The sequence below is a fragment of the Ochotona curzoniae genome, unplaced genomic scaffold (assembly GCF_017591425.1).
Source record: "Ochotona curzoniae isolate NIBS_2020 unplaced genomic scaffold, NIBS_Ocur_1.0 scaffold_4506, whole genome shotgun sequence".
Lineage (NCBI taxonomy): Eukaryota > Metazoa > Chordata > Mammalia > Lagomorpha > Ochotonidae > Ochotona > Ochotona curzoniae.
Genome location: NW_024467119.1, coordinates 72665707 through 72682825, shown reverse-complemented (window position 1 = coordinate 72682825; position 17119 = coordinate 72665707). Strand labels below are relative to the sequence as shown.

Genomic DNA, 17119 nt, shown 5'->3' with positions numbered 1-17119 from the left:
GATTAAAAATGATCATACTATCTTATTGAAAAAAACTGAAAATAACTGGTTTGCATAAAGTTAGCAAAGCCATCCATGACCACTATTAACCTCTGTTTATTAGTTCAGTTCTCTTCTCAGAAATATATTTATGTTTCTTAACAAAATGATCTCATTCAGTACATACTGCTTTATTTAACTTTTTATTTTAATGGCTTGAAAGGCAGAGTTAGAGAGAGAGAGAGAAAGATTTCCACCTGCTGGCTCACTCCCCAAATGGCTACAATGGCCAGAGCTGGGCTGATCTGAAGCCAAGAACCAGGTGCTTGTTCCAGATCTCTCGTGCGGGTGCAGGACCCAAGGATTTCAGGCCATCCTCTGTTGCCTACCCTGGCTGTAAGCAGGGAGCTAGCCTGGAAGTGGAGCAGTCAGGACTCAAACCAGCACCTGTATGGGATGATGGCACTGGGAAGAGAGGTCCAAAGTAAGATGGTGGTATAGGGTATATATAGGTTTGGGATGACAGAGAATCATTAGACAGGAGCAGATTTGAGGAAAAGATAGAGGTCAGGCAGTTCGCAGAGTGGTATCTGGAGACCCGTGGACACTGGGAAGCAGTGGCAGCAGAACAGTGGTGTTGCAGTGACCAGATAACCCACCAGCAGTCGGCAAACAGCACCCTGGACTCCAACAATCCAGGCTCCAGTGGCAGCCAGAGATCAGTGGTGGCCAGATCACCTGAGGCAGCCAGGTGGGAGTTAACCAGGAGCTCAGGAGGCAAGTGCAGGCAAAAAACCGCCCTTCCTGCTGATTTGTTTGACCCAACAATGAACAGAGAAGGAGCATCCTATTCCGAGGGACAGCGCAGGAACAGAGTGTATCTCACAGAACAGATTCTCAGCAGTGCCACATGGGGTGCCATCCTGTGTAGTGGGGCAAGGTGTGTGAATTTGAGTGGATGGCTTGGAGCAGGCATGTTTCTAATTCAGTACACTGAGCTGATCCCATGGAGAAAGCAGTGCCAGCTTCACATCCTGCAGAGTCTGTGTGGTCCTGGATCTGACGGCCAGCAGCTCCGGATCTTCATCTGTGCCCAGACGGGCACCATTTTGCACAGGGGCAAGGGCTAAGGGGCTGAGAGGAGCAAGAGTAAGCTATGCATGTGCTAAAACAGGAATGAGCAGGTGCCATTTTCACAGAATCAGACACTGTGGGTGGGACTGGAGTGACAACAGCTGAGCTGCGCAAGCGCTAAACTGGGAGCAAAACTGACTTCCAGCTTAATGCATTGCACAGGTCTCCCAGAGAAAACAGTTACATCATGGCACTCTACAGGCTCCACCCAAAATAGCTCCAGGTGGCCCTCAGGCTTAACTGCCAGCAGGTGTCCACAAGATCAGTGGTGTTGACAACTCAGTTGTTTAGGACAGCTGTTGTTATTCTAATGCAAGACACTGCTTGAACATAAAATTGACTTGTAGACCTGTGGGTAACACAGCTTAGAAACCAGCCCTAAGGAGAAGGACCTGCTAACTAGAACTGCAATGACCAAAGATAAAAGAAGAGACAGAAGCACAATGAGTATTATTGAAGACTCTACTGCAAAAGAGCAAAAGCCTCTACCACCCTCAGAGGCAACTGAGGAAGATATCAAGAAAGTGGGGGATATAGAATTCAGAATACTTGTTATAAAGTTTCTGAACAACAATGAGAAGCACAAACAGTAATTCAAGGAATTTGAGGAATATGCCACACAGGAAATAGCAGCAATGAATTATTTGAAAGCTGACATATTAGAAATTAAGAACACAGTGGAAAGTCTCAATAATGGAATGAATAAATCAGAAGAAAGAATCTCAGACTTGGGAGATATTTCCTTTCACAAAGGAGAAACAATCAAAAAACTGGAAGCAGAGCTGGGTCAAGCTAAAAAAAAAAGTATTTAAAATTTAAGAGGCACTATTAAAAGTCCAAATACAAGAGTTATGGAAGTCCCAGAAGGTGCAGAAAGAGAAGCTGGTTTTAAAGGTGTATTTAATGAAATAATAAAGAAAAATTTCCCTAATCTGGAGAAAGAATTGGGAAACAATATCCAGAAGCAGCAAAGAACTCCCAACAGAGTTGACAAAAAGTGATCTTCACCATGACACACGATCATTAAGCTCTCTTCAGTTGAACATAAGGAAAAGATTCTTAAATATGAAAAAAATCAATTGACATATAGAGGAACCCCTACCGAACTCACAGGAGAGCTCTCATGGGAAACTCTACATGCCAGAAGAGAATGAAGTGACATATTCCAAATTCTAAAAGGGGAAAATTTTCATCCCAGCAAAGTTCTGCTTTGTCTTTGCGAATGAAACAAAATTCTTCCACAGTAAAGAAAACTCCAAGAATTTGTCTCAGCTCTGACACTTGCACTCCATTGTCAGACCATGGAATCTGCACTTTTCTTCATGGTTGGGGTTCTGTGATCAGCAGTCCAGTTGGAGGGATCCCCAAAGAAACTTTGTCTGAGGTGATCCCAAACCTGATTCCCGGGTGTACATGCCAGTGCAGGGGCCAGCAGAGTCTGTCACCCTGATCAGCTTATGCATATATTGATGGTTGCAATTGCTGGGTGAGTTCTGTTTCCAGCCCTGTCTTCTACAAGAACCAATGGGTGTTGCAGTCCAGCCTTGTTCTGCCCACCACACACTCTGCCCTCATGCAAACCAGTGGGAGCTCTAGCCTAATCAGGGTGACCAGCAATAACTCCACCAGGCCCACCTCCTGCTCTGGTTCCCATGCTTACCAGTATGTACAGCAGACTGGTCCAGTCTGTCCCACATCCCATTCAGCTCTCATAGATGTCAATGGGCATTGAAGCCTAGTTCAACCCAATCTGCCCACTATCCAGCCCACACACATGCTAGTGGGTGCCGTTCTGTCCAGCCACGTCTGCCCCAGTCCTGGTTTTCATATTCTCCTCTGGGAGTGGTAACTCAAGAGGGAGGAGCCCACTACTTCCCTCCTAGGCCCACTCCCAGATCAGGCACTTTCCAGGAGGTTCTGCAGTTTAGCTTGACAGAATTAGCCCCCAGTGCCAGCATCTGCCAGCTGATACTGCAGCACTTTCTTAAGAGAAGATACATCTGTTCTAGGAGCCAAAGCCATGGCCAGGTAGGATGGCTTCAGCCTCTGGTGTTGGCATCCTCTATGGGTGCTGGTTCCAGTGGGTAGAAGTTTTTCCTCTCTCTGTAACTCTGCCTTTCACATAAAAATAAAATAAGTGTGAAAACAAAGAAAAGGTATTTGGAGGGCAGAAACAACAGTGTTTGTCAGTGGCACTGGTCTTTGTCTTCAGCAGTTGAGTGAATGGTGATGATACCTGGATGACCAAGAAGGTCAAGAGCAGACAGGTAGATGGGGGGAGTGGCATGAGAATCATGAGATTGTGCTCTTGGTATAGTAAACTGGAAATGGCACCTGTATGGAGATGTCACGTTAGATGTATGAACTCCCAAGGGATGTGTGGCTGGGGACACAGAATCAATGTAGCATAAAGCATCCAAAGTCATGGGACTGGGAGGCTGAAGGTGTCCTTGGGAGAATGAGGAATCTGCGGCACCTTTCACACTATTAAAGGAAGCATACTACTCCATTAGTTATTCTATTAAGAGAAACACTCAAAAATTTTTACATTAATTTTAATGGAAATATTTAGTGATGGATGACACCAGTTTGGCTTATGGACAAAAATTTTAGAACTAATTATACTCATTTATTAAATCATGAGGATGTACTTCGCATGAATTTAACATTAATTCTCAATGTGCAGAGAATGGATGTCATAATAGTCTTACAATACAGAAGTAGTAATTAATGTTTGGATTAAGGGCACATTACATAAGAGAGTTCTTAAACTTAAGCACTCATGAAGAACTACAGGGCGAGTCAATTAATGTTTTTTGGCTACCTATAGGCTAGGCATTGAGACTTTTCAGTTTAGAAATCATTTTCATCTTACCAAAGGGGGTCTGAGAGGTTCCATTTTTCATATTAGAAAATGAAATGTTAGCAGCCTTTTTGAAGTCTAGCTTTCTTACCGTACAACTTCAATGCTTTTCAGTACGAGTCGTTACAGTGGATTCCCAAATGCAGTGGTCCCTCTCTTGAGCTCAGTGAACATGTTTCAAGAGTGCCAGTGAATGCCTGAAGGTACGAGTGCCAAGCTCTCTATAGGCTGTTCTGTTTTCTACCTGCCCTGCAGTGTTGTCACAAAGGACCATGGTTACTCTGTCCCCTTGCTGTTTGCTATCCTGATGCCTCCTTGACATCACTGTGCTTGCCCCTTAGAGCTTTCCTTGAGTACAATGGAAGTTGCTTGGACACAGGCACTGTGCTGCAGCCATGGCTGATCTGCTAACTGACATGATTACTAAGCAACCCGTGGGAAGGTGGCACATCATCACTGGACAATTAGGTGATTCTCATCTCCTGCAAGATGGTGCAGGTCTACACAAGTTCATTGTCACAATGCTCAGAAGGTGTACAATTGAAAGCTTATGAATCCTTTGAAGTTGACCTTGGGTAACTGGAACCACAGAATGTGAAACTGGATATGGGGGCCCTACTGTGGACATACATGAATTGAAAAATAAATTACCCTGGGACCATTGCCGTGGTGTTGTAGGCTGTTTCTACTTGTAGTGCCCAAGTACTTGGGCCCCATGCCCAAGTGGAAGATCTGGAAGAAGCTCATGGCTCCTACCTTCAGACAGGTGCAGCTCCAGCTGTTGTGGCCACTTGGGAAGTGAATTAGTAGATGGAAGATTCTTTCTGTAAATTTGCCTTTCATATAAAAAATATAAATAAACCTTTAAAAAAATAAATTACCCTGTCTGTTTGCTAAACATCATTGCAGCAAGTACTTTTATTAGGTACAATTTCAGGTGACAGGTTCAAGAAGCTTTTCTTTGTGCATCATCTTCACAACATCCTGGAACAGAATGCGTCTCCTTTTCTGAGAGAAAAATCCCATCTTGTGAGATCTAGGAAACTTTCCAGAAATCATCCAGAGAAGGGGACAGACGCTCAGGGGTCTCTGACATAAAGCCATTCCTCTCTCCCTTACCTCATCCTGCTCCTCACTTCCTGAGCCTTACAAGCTGAGGCCTGAGATATTTATAGAACTGCCACACCCACCTTAAAGATAGATCAACCCATGTCACAACTCATTGGTGGCAGAGTCTCGCTAGTTCAAATTTTAAAGGATTTTCCTGTCAGGAGGATCAGCTTCAAAGACACATGTGAGTGGTGTTGGGTTTAACGCTTTCTTCTTTAGAATTACACATCCTGTCAATGTTAACTTGGCTTCTCTTGTCTCCTTCCCCACTCAAAAAGACCCATGTTAATTCAAGTTTCTAAATATATTTAAGCAAGCATGGGGGCGGTGAGTGAGGAAAATTGGGAGGGCCACGAGTTAATGGGTTTTACTAGATACAAGTGAGTTATTAATACACAATGACTGGTAACGGGAGAATCTGCTGTGTATTTAGGCAGACACCCAGGGCAAAGTGGCTGCCAGCTCACCCAGTTATGAAGCTTACATTTCCAGAAGTAGAATAGCAACCTCAATGTCCTGACTGGCAGAGGTCAAATTACCCTCCCAAAATAATCCTTGCCTGCAAAGGGATAAACAAGAATTTGGGATTGGAATCGCCCAGAAGCAAAGAGCCAGAGCTGAGGGGAAGGTGTGGCCCTGGTGGCGAATTCCTCATGGGTGGAAGGATTCCCAGAACATCTGTCCTGCAAATGGCACAGCACACCAGCCAGAGGGAGAGAAGCGAGGAGAAGCTGGTGTCCAGCAGCTCTGACCCCAGCTTCCGAGGAGAAGCCAGCAGGTGTGAGACCAGGTGCAGCATCACAGGATGGCACCAGGAGTAAAGGCATTTTCTTAATGTGGGGAATCACAAGGACTCTCAAGCAGCAAGTCTATAAAGTAGGGGTGGGAGAAGCTGTGGAAATGATGACCTGCTGCACAAAGCACCCTGAACGCACCGTTGCTTAGGCCCCTAGCCTTAAACTTGAGTCACTTCTTTCCCATTAGCACAGAGTCCTCACAGGGACCCAGGCTGGAAGAAGCCTCAGGAGAAACTGACAGACCTGCTTTACAAATGTTCCCTGGGCTGTCCAGCCAAGCACTGTTTTTGCTTTCTTTGCTTTACCATGATGCTTATTATTGCTGTGGGGATTAAGACCCGGATTTCAAGCCTTCTACCACATCCTCAGGATGTTGTGCAGGCTGCCACCTCCCCTCCACCTGCTGAGCACTCCTGAAACTGTTCTGGAGCCCTGTAGGCTTTCGTCATCAATGCCAGGAGCTTTAAGGCATCTATAAGCACACACTGTGGGGCTAAGTGCCAAGCATTTAATAGGCATCACAACATCACAGCCTCACAACAGCCAATGAGAGGGTGATGATTACATCGATTCATGGATCATGAGACTGAAGCTAAGCTATCAGTGCACTTGCCTGAGATGACATGGCTAGAAAGTCATGGCACTGGTATCAAACACAGGTCTGTGTAATTAAAGTGTCTAATCCTAACCATCACATCTGCAATGTAGGTCCAGGCAAGTGCTCAGTGGAGCTGTGAGGACATCTGTGTCACACTCAGAGTCGATTCTCTTCTCTGGATCTTAAATCCAACTTCCTGCTAATGCAGACCTTGGGAGGCAGCAGTGATGGCTCAGGTCACTGGGTTCCTGCCGCTCACATAGGGGACCATGGCTCCCAGCTGGAGGCCCAGCCCAGTCCCCTTCATGTGGAGGACCATGGCTCCCAGCTGGAGGCCCAGCCCAGTCCCCTTCATGTGGAGGACCATGGCTCCCAGCTGGAGGCCCAGCCCAGTCCCCTTCATGTGGAGGACCATGGCTCCCAGCTGGAGGCCCAGCCCAGTCCCCTTCATGTGGAGGACAATGGCCTCAGCTGGAGGCCCAGCCCAGTCCCCCTCATGGCAGGCATTTGGGGAGTGAGGTAGTGGATAACAGTGCCTTCTCTCCCTCTCTCTCTCAAATAACTAATATAAAATTTGAGCAATCTACCTATGAATCTCTTCCATGGGATGAAAATAAGATGTCCATGACTAATTCTCCAGTGTTTGCCTGGCTAAAACCACTGGGAAGAAGAAAATGTTCTCACATGTGTCCAATCCTAAAGAACAAGCTGCTTTATGGGATGGGCTGTTGTTTCTCTTTATTTTTCCTTTTTCAAGCTTAGTCTATGATTATGGATAAAAGAAGTTGCTACTTCGATTTATTTATTCAGTTGTTTTGGGGAGAGGAATCAAGAAAGGAATTTATAAACCATCAACTTTTCTCGAACTGCTCCTTAGAGAAGTTGCTGGCAAGTTCTTGTATACAATAGCCTTCACTTCTTAATCACTGGGCTCATTCAAACCAAAATGATGATGATCTTGCAGTTGCTAACACAGAACTTCCAGCTCTGTGGATAAGATGCTTCCATTTCAGTGGCTGGAACCTGCAGGCCAGAGGTTTGACTACTGTACCCTCTTTGAGGACAATGGCCTTAAAAAGGAAACCACCTAAGAATTATACAACTGTACTTGGTACACAATTACCATGCTTAAATAAAAAAGTGGATTTTTTGGCAAACCACCTCTAGTATGTACAATCCAAGTTCTCCCAAAAGAAAAATAAATCCACATTGAACAAAGAAATCAACAACTATTTCTGTCAATAGATAATCCTCTGCTTTGGTGAGATCTAATGCAATCAGAGTAGGGTAGGTATGCAAGTCACAGCACATCATTAGTTTCTGCCTTTTTTTTTTTTTTTAATAAATAGAAACTGTTGGTATAAGAAAATAAGTTATCAATGGAACATATCCTTTTAAGATGTTCTAAATAACTTAGCTGGTGTTTAAAACGTCCTTTTTTATTTTCATTTTATTCCAAAGGCAGAGAGACAAAAAGAGAGAGAGAGAGAGAAAGAGATAGGCTTCCCACTCAGGGCTTTTCCACCAAATGGCCACAAGTCAGGGCTGGGCTAGACCCAAACTGGAAGCCAGGAACTCAACCCAGGTTTCCCATGTAGGTGGTGGGGACTCAGCTACTTGAGTCCTCACCTGCTGCCTCTGTGTGCACATTAGTAGGCAGCTGGATGGGCAGTGAAGCTGGGACTGGATCTAGGCAGGCACCCTGATGTGGGGCCTGGGGATGCCAGGTGGTGCCTTAACTGCTGTGCCAACTGCCCACCCTTTAGCTGGTATTCAGGAACTACCAAATGCTCCAAGCCCATGATGCCTAGAGCTGGCACTGGGCAACTAGATTTTCAGAGCCATGATTCTTTCTGTCACCTGCTGCTAGAAATCAGTGTTCATGGTGGAGAGAAGCGTGTTCCACTAGCTCAAACGGTGACAGAGGAAAAGCTCTTGTACTGGTCACCACGATCCTGTTTCCTGTAACCTCTCCTTGCCTACAGTCACACTGCAGGCAGGAAGTACACTGCATGTCATTACTGATGTGAGCTGGGGAGGCCAACAGTCCATAATCTGCACTAGGAGGAATCCTGAAGTAGTGTGCTGCCCCAGCCTCACCGTCTTCTCACACTTGGCTCCTTTCCCCAGCTCCTACATTCACAGCATCACTTCACCTGTGACCTGGACCACAAACTTTCCAGAAGTTCTCCTGGAATGTCGTCTGCAGAGACTCTCAAAAAGTCATAGGTGACAGAAGATGAAAACCTCTGAAAATTGCCAAGCTCTGATCCAGTTCCCACCTCTGCGAAGCACAGGGGAGAGGGAGACCTGGTCCTCTCCCATTGCCTTCTTTCTGCTCCCAAGGGGACTGGATGGAGCATGTCCATTGACACAGCTTTTGTCTTCTTTTCCAAGTCTGGGTCTCCTGGCTGTTTGATGACTTGTAGTTTTTGTTTCTCACCACTGGGCTTCATTACATGGTTAGCTACACAGTTTTTCTACATCATCCTATAGGGCAGCAATGTCCATGACACTGGACCTTATCATTTGTTCGTTACCTACTGAATGCCTCTTCTGGATCAGGTGCTAGCCAAGGAGGTAATAAAAGCAAAACACATCTTCTTCTGGCTTGTTTAGTGACTCCCACAGTTCTTCTCTCTGCCACCCATTTACGAATATTTGCTCTGGGAATCACATTTCAGAATTTGGGGATTCCTACATTCTCCTTTCCTGAGGAGTTATGGTTGAAGACTGGTGCTTGTTCACACAGACAGTGCTGTTGGCTCTCATTTCAGGCACTCATTTGCCTTCTGGGACCCCGCTGAGTTTTTAGCCAGGACCACACAGGCCATCCTTCCAAGGACAATCCTTGGTCCAAGAGAACTTCGCCAGGGCTTCCTTGTCCGTCCTCAGCTCCAGGATCCTCTGCAACATGCTTTTCTGCTCTTGTGGTCTAGTTTCAGAGCCTTTATACAACCAAACAGATGGTGCCCTTTTCAAGGTCACTTGTGCAGCTGTGCACTTGACAGCATTGTGGTTGGTTTCTGGTGGCCTCCTGTCCTCACAGCAGCTGCTCTAACCTTTCCATTCTTCTGCAGTCACTCCTGCCAGGAGATGACTCATCAAGGAACCTGATGTCACCTTTCCAGTATGTTTGTAGCTCCTGCTTCCAACACAGGCTTCCTTCACATCTATTCATCCCTTGAGCCAACATCTCATTGCCATGTCCTCCTCTTCAATAAACTTGGGGGATAAAAATACTCTTTGCTTCCATTTCCTGTACTCCATACCATAGACTTTCCAACCCTTATCATTTGGTTTCATGAACCACTCCCCAAAACTTGTAGAGTCATCAGACTTCCTAAGTTTAAGCCTTTTCTAAATCTTTAGCCTTCTCTATCTTTCACTAATTGCAGTGATGATCACACTTTCTTGTTGAAACTTTTCCCTGGCCTTTTGTGACTCTTTCTCTGTCTTGGGTAGCTTCTTTCTACATTCCCTCACACTCATTTCCTTCACCAGCTACTCTCCCTAAAGTCCAGCTACAGTCAATTCCCAGATACTCCTCAAGGGGCTTGATTCTCCCACTCATGCCTTTTTATTTTCTGCCTGATACACCTGTCACCCTCCCCGCCCTTTGTAGGTTAATACCTAGTTAGTGCAACAAGACTTAGGTCTGGGACACTACCTTCTCTAAGAAGGCTTCCCTTGCTCTTGTGGCATGGGTGTGCACCCCATAGTGCCTCTTGCTATCTAGGCACAGTGGTTGTTTAATTGTCTGCCTTTCCCATAGCATCCAGATTCCTCAAAGGCAGGATAAGAATTGATCCCCTACAACCATTCTGGCCCAGGATTTATATCCAGAAGTGCTGGAGGAATGGAGTTAGTCATCCCCTCTATCCTTGATGAGATGGGCATAGTAATCTCTAGACCCTGACTCCATGCCAGTTTGTCCTAATTGGCTCAAAGATAACTTAAAAGGTCAATAAACTTTTCATCTAACACTTAAAAATGCTTTAGTGAGCAAGCATTTCTGTGGCAAACTGATCTTTTAAAAAGGCATTATTTCTTAAAAAGAAGAAAGTCAAATATTGTCTTACTACTTAAACCTATACTTGCAAGTAAAACACACTAAGCAAAAGAGGGGGCTATCTGTCCAGTGTGTTCTACTGAGGATAGCAAAGAACAGGGCTTCATCAATCCTGACACCCAGGAACAGTAAGACCTCTATCTCCAGCCCATACAACAGATGGAATGGCAAGAGATAGTTCCCAAGGTTTACTGTGTCATCAGCCACGCAGGCAAAGCTTTCTTCCTTCTTTCCCAGAATTCCAGAGAGCAGGTTGCTGCTCGGACCATGACATGGTTGTCGGAAACATCATGTTCTATATTATGAAATCCTGTAGGAACCTGGGGACTCCAGGCACATCTTTAGAAATTGGGTGACACACACAAAGGCAAACCACACAACAGCACCTATCACAGAGGCTCTCACCTGTCTCCCCTTGCTGACAAATCTCTTCAGTTATGTGACGCTTCTTATTCGGGGCTCAACTCTGAATGACACTTTCTCTGTAAGGTCTATTTGTCTCCATCTAATCAAGTCTATTTATTTTTTTCTTTCTTTCATTATGTTATTTTGCATTTTATGTTATTTTGCATTTTTTCATTATGTTATTTTACATTAAGCTCATATATCTGTAAACTAGTAAGAGAAAGGACTAGAGGGACGTAACTAGATTGCACAGTGAGACTTGAAATTCTGATTTCTTGCTGACTAGGCTAGGTAACATTGGACAAGTTATTTAGCATCTGAACCAGTTTCTTCATTTATAAGAAAAATGGTGTCAGGAATAAAAAAGAGTAGCAATACATGTTCGAAGCAGGACAAAAGCAGCAATATGGGGATGATGGCACAGGCTAAGTCTATGCCTGGGATACCTGCAACCTACACTGGAGTGCCTGGTTTGAGTTCAGGATCCTTTGCTCTGATTCAGTCTCTTGCTGATGTATATATAGCCTGGGAGGCAACAGATATTGGCTCAAGTTATTTGGATCTCTGCCACCTACATTGGAGACCTGGGTAGAGTTCAGAACTACCAGCTTTGGCCTGGCCCAGCCTTGGCTGTTGTGAGGTATTTATTGAATGAACCAGTGGATAGAAAATATCTCTCCACTTGTCTTAATAATAATAATAATAATAATAATAATAATAATAATAATAAGTAGAAACCTGGGTCCCACAAATGACGAGCTTTCTTCCTTTAGACTTCCTTCTTTAGCCAACAGGCTCTTTGAGGATAACATTTGTGTTTATGAAATGCTTTTCAGGCAAGCTGGTCTTCAACAAATATCTGTGGTCTCCAACTCCCATCAGGTTGTCTTCCCAGACAGATTTAGTTAGAAGCAACAGGAATAGGTGCTAAGAGTGTTTTACACATACTGACTTGCTTTTCATAATGACCTCATGAGGTCAGTTTGATGGCCTCCATTTTATGGATGAGGAAGCAGGTGCAGAGAAATGCAGAACTTTGCTGGAGGTCAAATACTATTAAATGATGGCATGAGGCTGTAGCTCCAGGGCCTCCAGGCCTTACGATCCCAGCTACTAGTTTCTTAGTGGCATCAAATGCATCTGCTCTGAAATAGTTCACATTGCTTTTTGGTGTTATTTAGATCAGATTCTTTTCTTTTTTTCTAGTAATGAGAACAGAGTTGCTTCCACTTTTTCATTCTTTTACTTAAAAATGTCTAAAACGCCCATCATGCTTCTAATGGCTAATGACAATGGTTTTCACTAAGATTTTGCTAAAGATACAAACAGCTCTGCTTCTAAGCAGGAAGGGTCTAATTATGCCTCATGCTATCAACTCCAAGGGTCTTCAACCAGTAAGCATGTTCTTGGCGTTTCATCTGATGGAGCTTCAAGTTGCCTCCGAGCACTGGTGCACTGAGTCAACAACTTGTACAACTGGCTCAGTGGGCAATCAAGGAAACTCACGGAAAGCAGAAAGTTGCATTCCACCAGAAAAAGGATAAGCAATCTCAACCAAGATCTTTGTTTTTAGATAACTTCCAGTTAACTTCATGAAGCCCAATAGTTTTAGTCCCTTCTTTCTTTGTCACCTGTCACCATCCTTCATTTTAATGTCCTGTGCATAAATGACTTAACCAAGTGGAAAGCAGTATGTAAAGGGGAACTGGCTCAAAATAGTGAGTCCTAACTTGCGTGGGACTCACATTTCTAAAGCATTTCACACATTTTTTAATTTCACCAATCCTCACTCCAGTTTTCTGATAAGTACACAACACATCATCTCCATGGAAGAAAACATAGATACAGAGAACTTCAGCAACACAGCAAGTCGGGCACGAATCTGTGCTGCAACCAGTTTCTAGTCAATGTTTCCCCCACATGCAGCAGGGTATTCAGAGGTAACAGGTGGCAGAGAGTGCTGGGGAATAAACATCATCCTTTTTGGGGGAAAGAGGTAGCATTCCTTTCTTTGAAATGGTTTTCGACAGGAGTGGGGTGGGGAAGTCCCTTAATTCCAGGGCTGGTAAATACACTCCTTTAAAGAGATATAAGAACGTAAAGGAGGAAGAATGGCAAGCATTTAGCCACGAAACAATCTCAGTGCCCTCAAACCTGTGTCCTGTATGGATAAACCTGTTTTTCCGTGCTTCTTGCTATTTTGGGAGGAAGGGAGAGGGGCAGGTGCTAAGGATCATAGCAGTCCTCAGGAGATTGCAAAAGTAGTCCTTTCTTCTTATTTCTCAGCCCCTCTCCTTTGGCACATCTTTAAACTGGCCCCGAGCAGCCTCATCCACACTCACCACCTGGGACGCTTGGATGACTAGGTGGTGTCCACTGCTGAAATTCCTCACGTTAAAAAACACGCTATAAAATCCTGCTGTTTATTTTTTTAATTTTTTTTAAACTTGTCAAGATCTGATATCCTTTTTCTATTGCCTTTTTCATTCAGCTTTGTTAGGCAGAGAATATTTGAGAAAAAAGAGTTGCAAATCTTCTTGAGCCTAAAATCGAATGGTATGTGAAGAAAGGAAATCACAAGTTTTAATCAAAGTAAGCAATAATGACAGGTTTATTTAAAATTTCCAGTAGATAAAACCCACTAGTTTTGGAATAAAAGTATTCAATGTACGAGAGCATAAGTGAGTATAAAAGATAAACAGAAGAAAAATATAACCAAACATAGTACAAAAAATTAAGAGTTTGAAAGGGATGTTTTTTAAACTCTTCCAAATATTCAACAGAGTTACTAGGTTTGGCAAACAATTCATTTGGAAATTAAAGTCTATTTCTGTACTGTAAACTCCATAAAAACTGCTTATTAAATTGAAACACTCCATACAATTGGTATTGAAACACATAGGCAGTTGATTTCTGAATGGCAGGAATTACCAATTGCTCTCACAGTTACAGGAATTAACCAGCTGCATAACTGCTTTTTTGGAGGACAGAAGAATGTTGAGAAAAAAAAAGAATTGGATAAAATCTCTAAAAACAGAAACACAGCAAAACTCAGACGTCAGTTTGTTTCTTCAAAGCAACAACCTGAATGTTTCCAGGAGGACAGTCCACAATTGCAGCTGTCCTGTCCCTTCCCCCCAGCCCCAGTCCCACAAAGGCTCCTAAGTTCACTAGTCTAATCAATTCTTAGCTTCCAAATGTTCTGTACATACATATTTAGCAGAGAGCATACGCCTAACATTATTCTGACAGCAGTATGGTCAGCATACGACTTTACGAAGATAACTATGTATATCATCAAGATTAACCTTTACTCAAAAAAATGAACAAAAATCATTATTAAACAAATAGCTTTAAAATATCATGAAAACCCATGGAACGAAACTCAAACATGGGCTCTAAAACCTGATAAAAAACACACTTCAGAATGACTAACTATTAATGCTAAATTTCTGCCAAACGATGACCTTAAAGTGCCAAACACAAAACAATCTCTCAGGCCCATTCTTTTAGTAGGTAATCTGTCCCTGGCTTGGCCATCTCTCCTTAAGCTATATAACAAATTCTGGTAAGAATCTGCATTTTAGTTGATTTTACAACAGAATGGTTCAATGTAAACAAAACAGGTTCTCCACATCAACAGTATGTTACCAAGGATTTTCGATTTCTGAACCCAACAGTTGGTCACAGAGGTCAAGTACGATCAAGGCTCCTTTGTCAGTTCCCAGTTGTGTCTGACTCCTCCATCCTTCAAGTACATGCAAGGCTCAATAGCGTTCATCAAGGGGCAGAAGCCCGAGGCTGTTTAAGACACAGATGAGATGGGGTTGTGAGGCGAGCCCATCTGAGTCAGGACTTTATCCAGCCACTGGAGGGGGCCGTGCAGGTGGATCTCGATCCAGCAGGGGGTGCTGGTAACATCCTGGCGGTGGTACTCTGCTCCCCAGCCCTAGAGAAAGCATACAAGTAGTTCAGCTTGTTTAATTAACTCAATGGTTACAACTTACTCTGTGACTGTATCAGCAACGAAAAAATTTGCACACATGCACATGTGTGATCTGGCGGGTGCCTGCAGAAAATGGGCATCATCTCCTTGAAGTCCATCCAGGAAGAAGCATGGACAGTTTTCAATGCATTTTAGCTGTCTTAACAAAGGCACTATTTAACGTTGATGTTCATTGTCCATCTCATTACTTGTAACTGCTATTAGTACATCCTCATTTTATCATGGAAACAAACAAACAGCTACATTAGATTCACACTCTGCTACATCTACATTTAGCCCCTGAAGTTCCTCCTGGCAACACGAAGCACGAAGCACGTGGTCTTTGTGTCTCTAAGCAAAAGTGACAGGAACACAGTGAAAGCAGCCCAAAGCTCTCAGACACCTAGCCACTACTCTAAATCAACATTCCACCATTCATCTGCACAAGAGGCTTAACCTGGGCTAGACAGCTTCTGAATTACAGAACTGAGAACACTAAGTCAAAATCAGAAAGTCATTCCAAAAACAGAGAACATGGGTCCAGCGGCGTGGCCTAGCAACTAAAGTCCTCGCCTTGAACACCCGGGATCCCATATGGGCGCTGGTTCTAATCCCGGCAGCTCCACTTCCCATTCAGCTCCCTGCTTGTGGCCTGGGAAAGCAGTCGAGGATGGCCCAAAGCTTTGGGACCCTGCATCCACGTGGGAGACCCTGAAGAAGTTCCTGGATCCTGGCTTCGGATCGGCATAGCATCAGCCATTGCGCTCACTTGGGGAATGAACCATCAGACGGAAGATCTTCCTCTCTGTCTCTCCTCCTCTCTGCATATCTGACTTTCCAATAAATAAGTAAAACTTAAAAAAAAAAAAAACAGAGAACAAGGCTTTTGGTACTGTAAAGATCCAAAACTCACTGCCATGGATGGAGGGTAGAATACAAAGTTCTGGGCAAGCCCTGAGTCACGAGGGGTATCAGAGAAGCTCAGGCTTTGCCGATCTCTGCTGTCTACCTACTTCAGCAGTTTCCAGAAAAACACCTGAATAATGAAAGTTCCAGGAGAAATCTATGACATGAACCACACTTGCATGTGTAAACCATACATTTGTATATGTATCAAAAAATTTCTACATTTATTCAACAGGTTTGTTTGGGGCCAGTGCAGTGGTATAGTAGGGTTATCCTCTCCCTACTGGAGCCAGCATCCCATATGGGCACTCATCCATGTCCCTGCTGTTCCTCTTCTTATCCAGTTCCCTGTTTATGGCATGGGAAGCAACAAAGGATGGTCCAAGGCCCCATGTGGGAGCTTCCGGCTCCTGGAATAGGCCAGCCCAGCTCTGGATGTAGCAGCCATTTAGGGAGTGAACTAGCAGATGGAAGAGCTCTCTCTGTCTCTCCTTCTCTCTGTGATTCTGACTTTCCATTAAACAAGTAAATCTTACACTTACACACACACACACACCAAGCAACAGGTTCATTTATACGCCTTTTGCCCCACTAAACAGTAAGCTCTCTCTTGGGCCCGGCGCGGTGGCGCAAGTGGTTAAAGGTCCTCGCCTTGCATGCCCGGGATCCCATATGGGCGCCGGTTCTAATCCCGGCAGCCCTGCTTCCCTTCCAGCTCCCTGCCTGTGGCCCGGGAAAGCAGTCGAGGACAGCCCAAAGCTTTGGGACCCTGCACCCGCGTGGGAGACCTGGAAGAGGCTCCTGGCTTCGGATCGGCATAGCATCGGCCCGTTGCGCTCACTTGGGGAGTGAATCATCGGATGGAAGATCTTCCTCTCTGTCTCTCCTCTCTGTATATCCGCCTTTCCAATGAAAAAAATAATAAAAATAAATCTTAAAAAAAAAAAACAGTAAGCTCTCTGAAGGCAGAACTTCATCTCTGCCCTCCAACACCAGGCACGGCGATCAGCACAAAGCAAAGGCTCCAGAAATATTTGTTCAGCAGAACTGACTCAGCATTTTCAGATATTTGCATGTTTAAGGTGAATAATTTGTAAAATGCGTGTTTAATAATGATGTCCCCAAATGATCACCTTGGAAACAGTATACATTTGGTTATTAACATTAGCAAAGGGTTTTAGATACTTCAAAGATTTTCAGTGGGGAAGAACAACGTGTGCGGCCCTCTTGTTGCTTAAGCAGCCACTAGCGGTGGTGTTAGCAAGATTTC

At 44.2% G+C, this 17119-nt stretch overlaps 1 protein-coding gene across 1 annotated transcript in view; it reads right to left on the bottom strand.

Annotated features, from left to right (window-relative positions):
- Positions 1–13555: 13555 nt before the first annotated feature.
- SMAD1 (SMAD family member 1) overlaps positions 13556–17119 on the bottom strand; it is a 55647-nt gene continuing 52083 nt past the window's right edge. Inside the window, exon 8 of the mRNA XM_040966933.1 lies at positions 13556–14907. Within this exon, the coding sequence (XP_040822867.1) occupies positions 14764–14907 (144 nt within the window). The 3' untranslated portion in view covers positions 13556–14763. The remainder of the gene's footprint in view (positions 14908–17119) is intronic.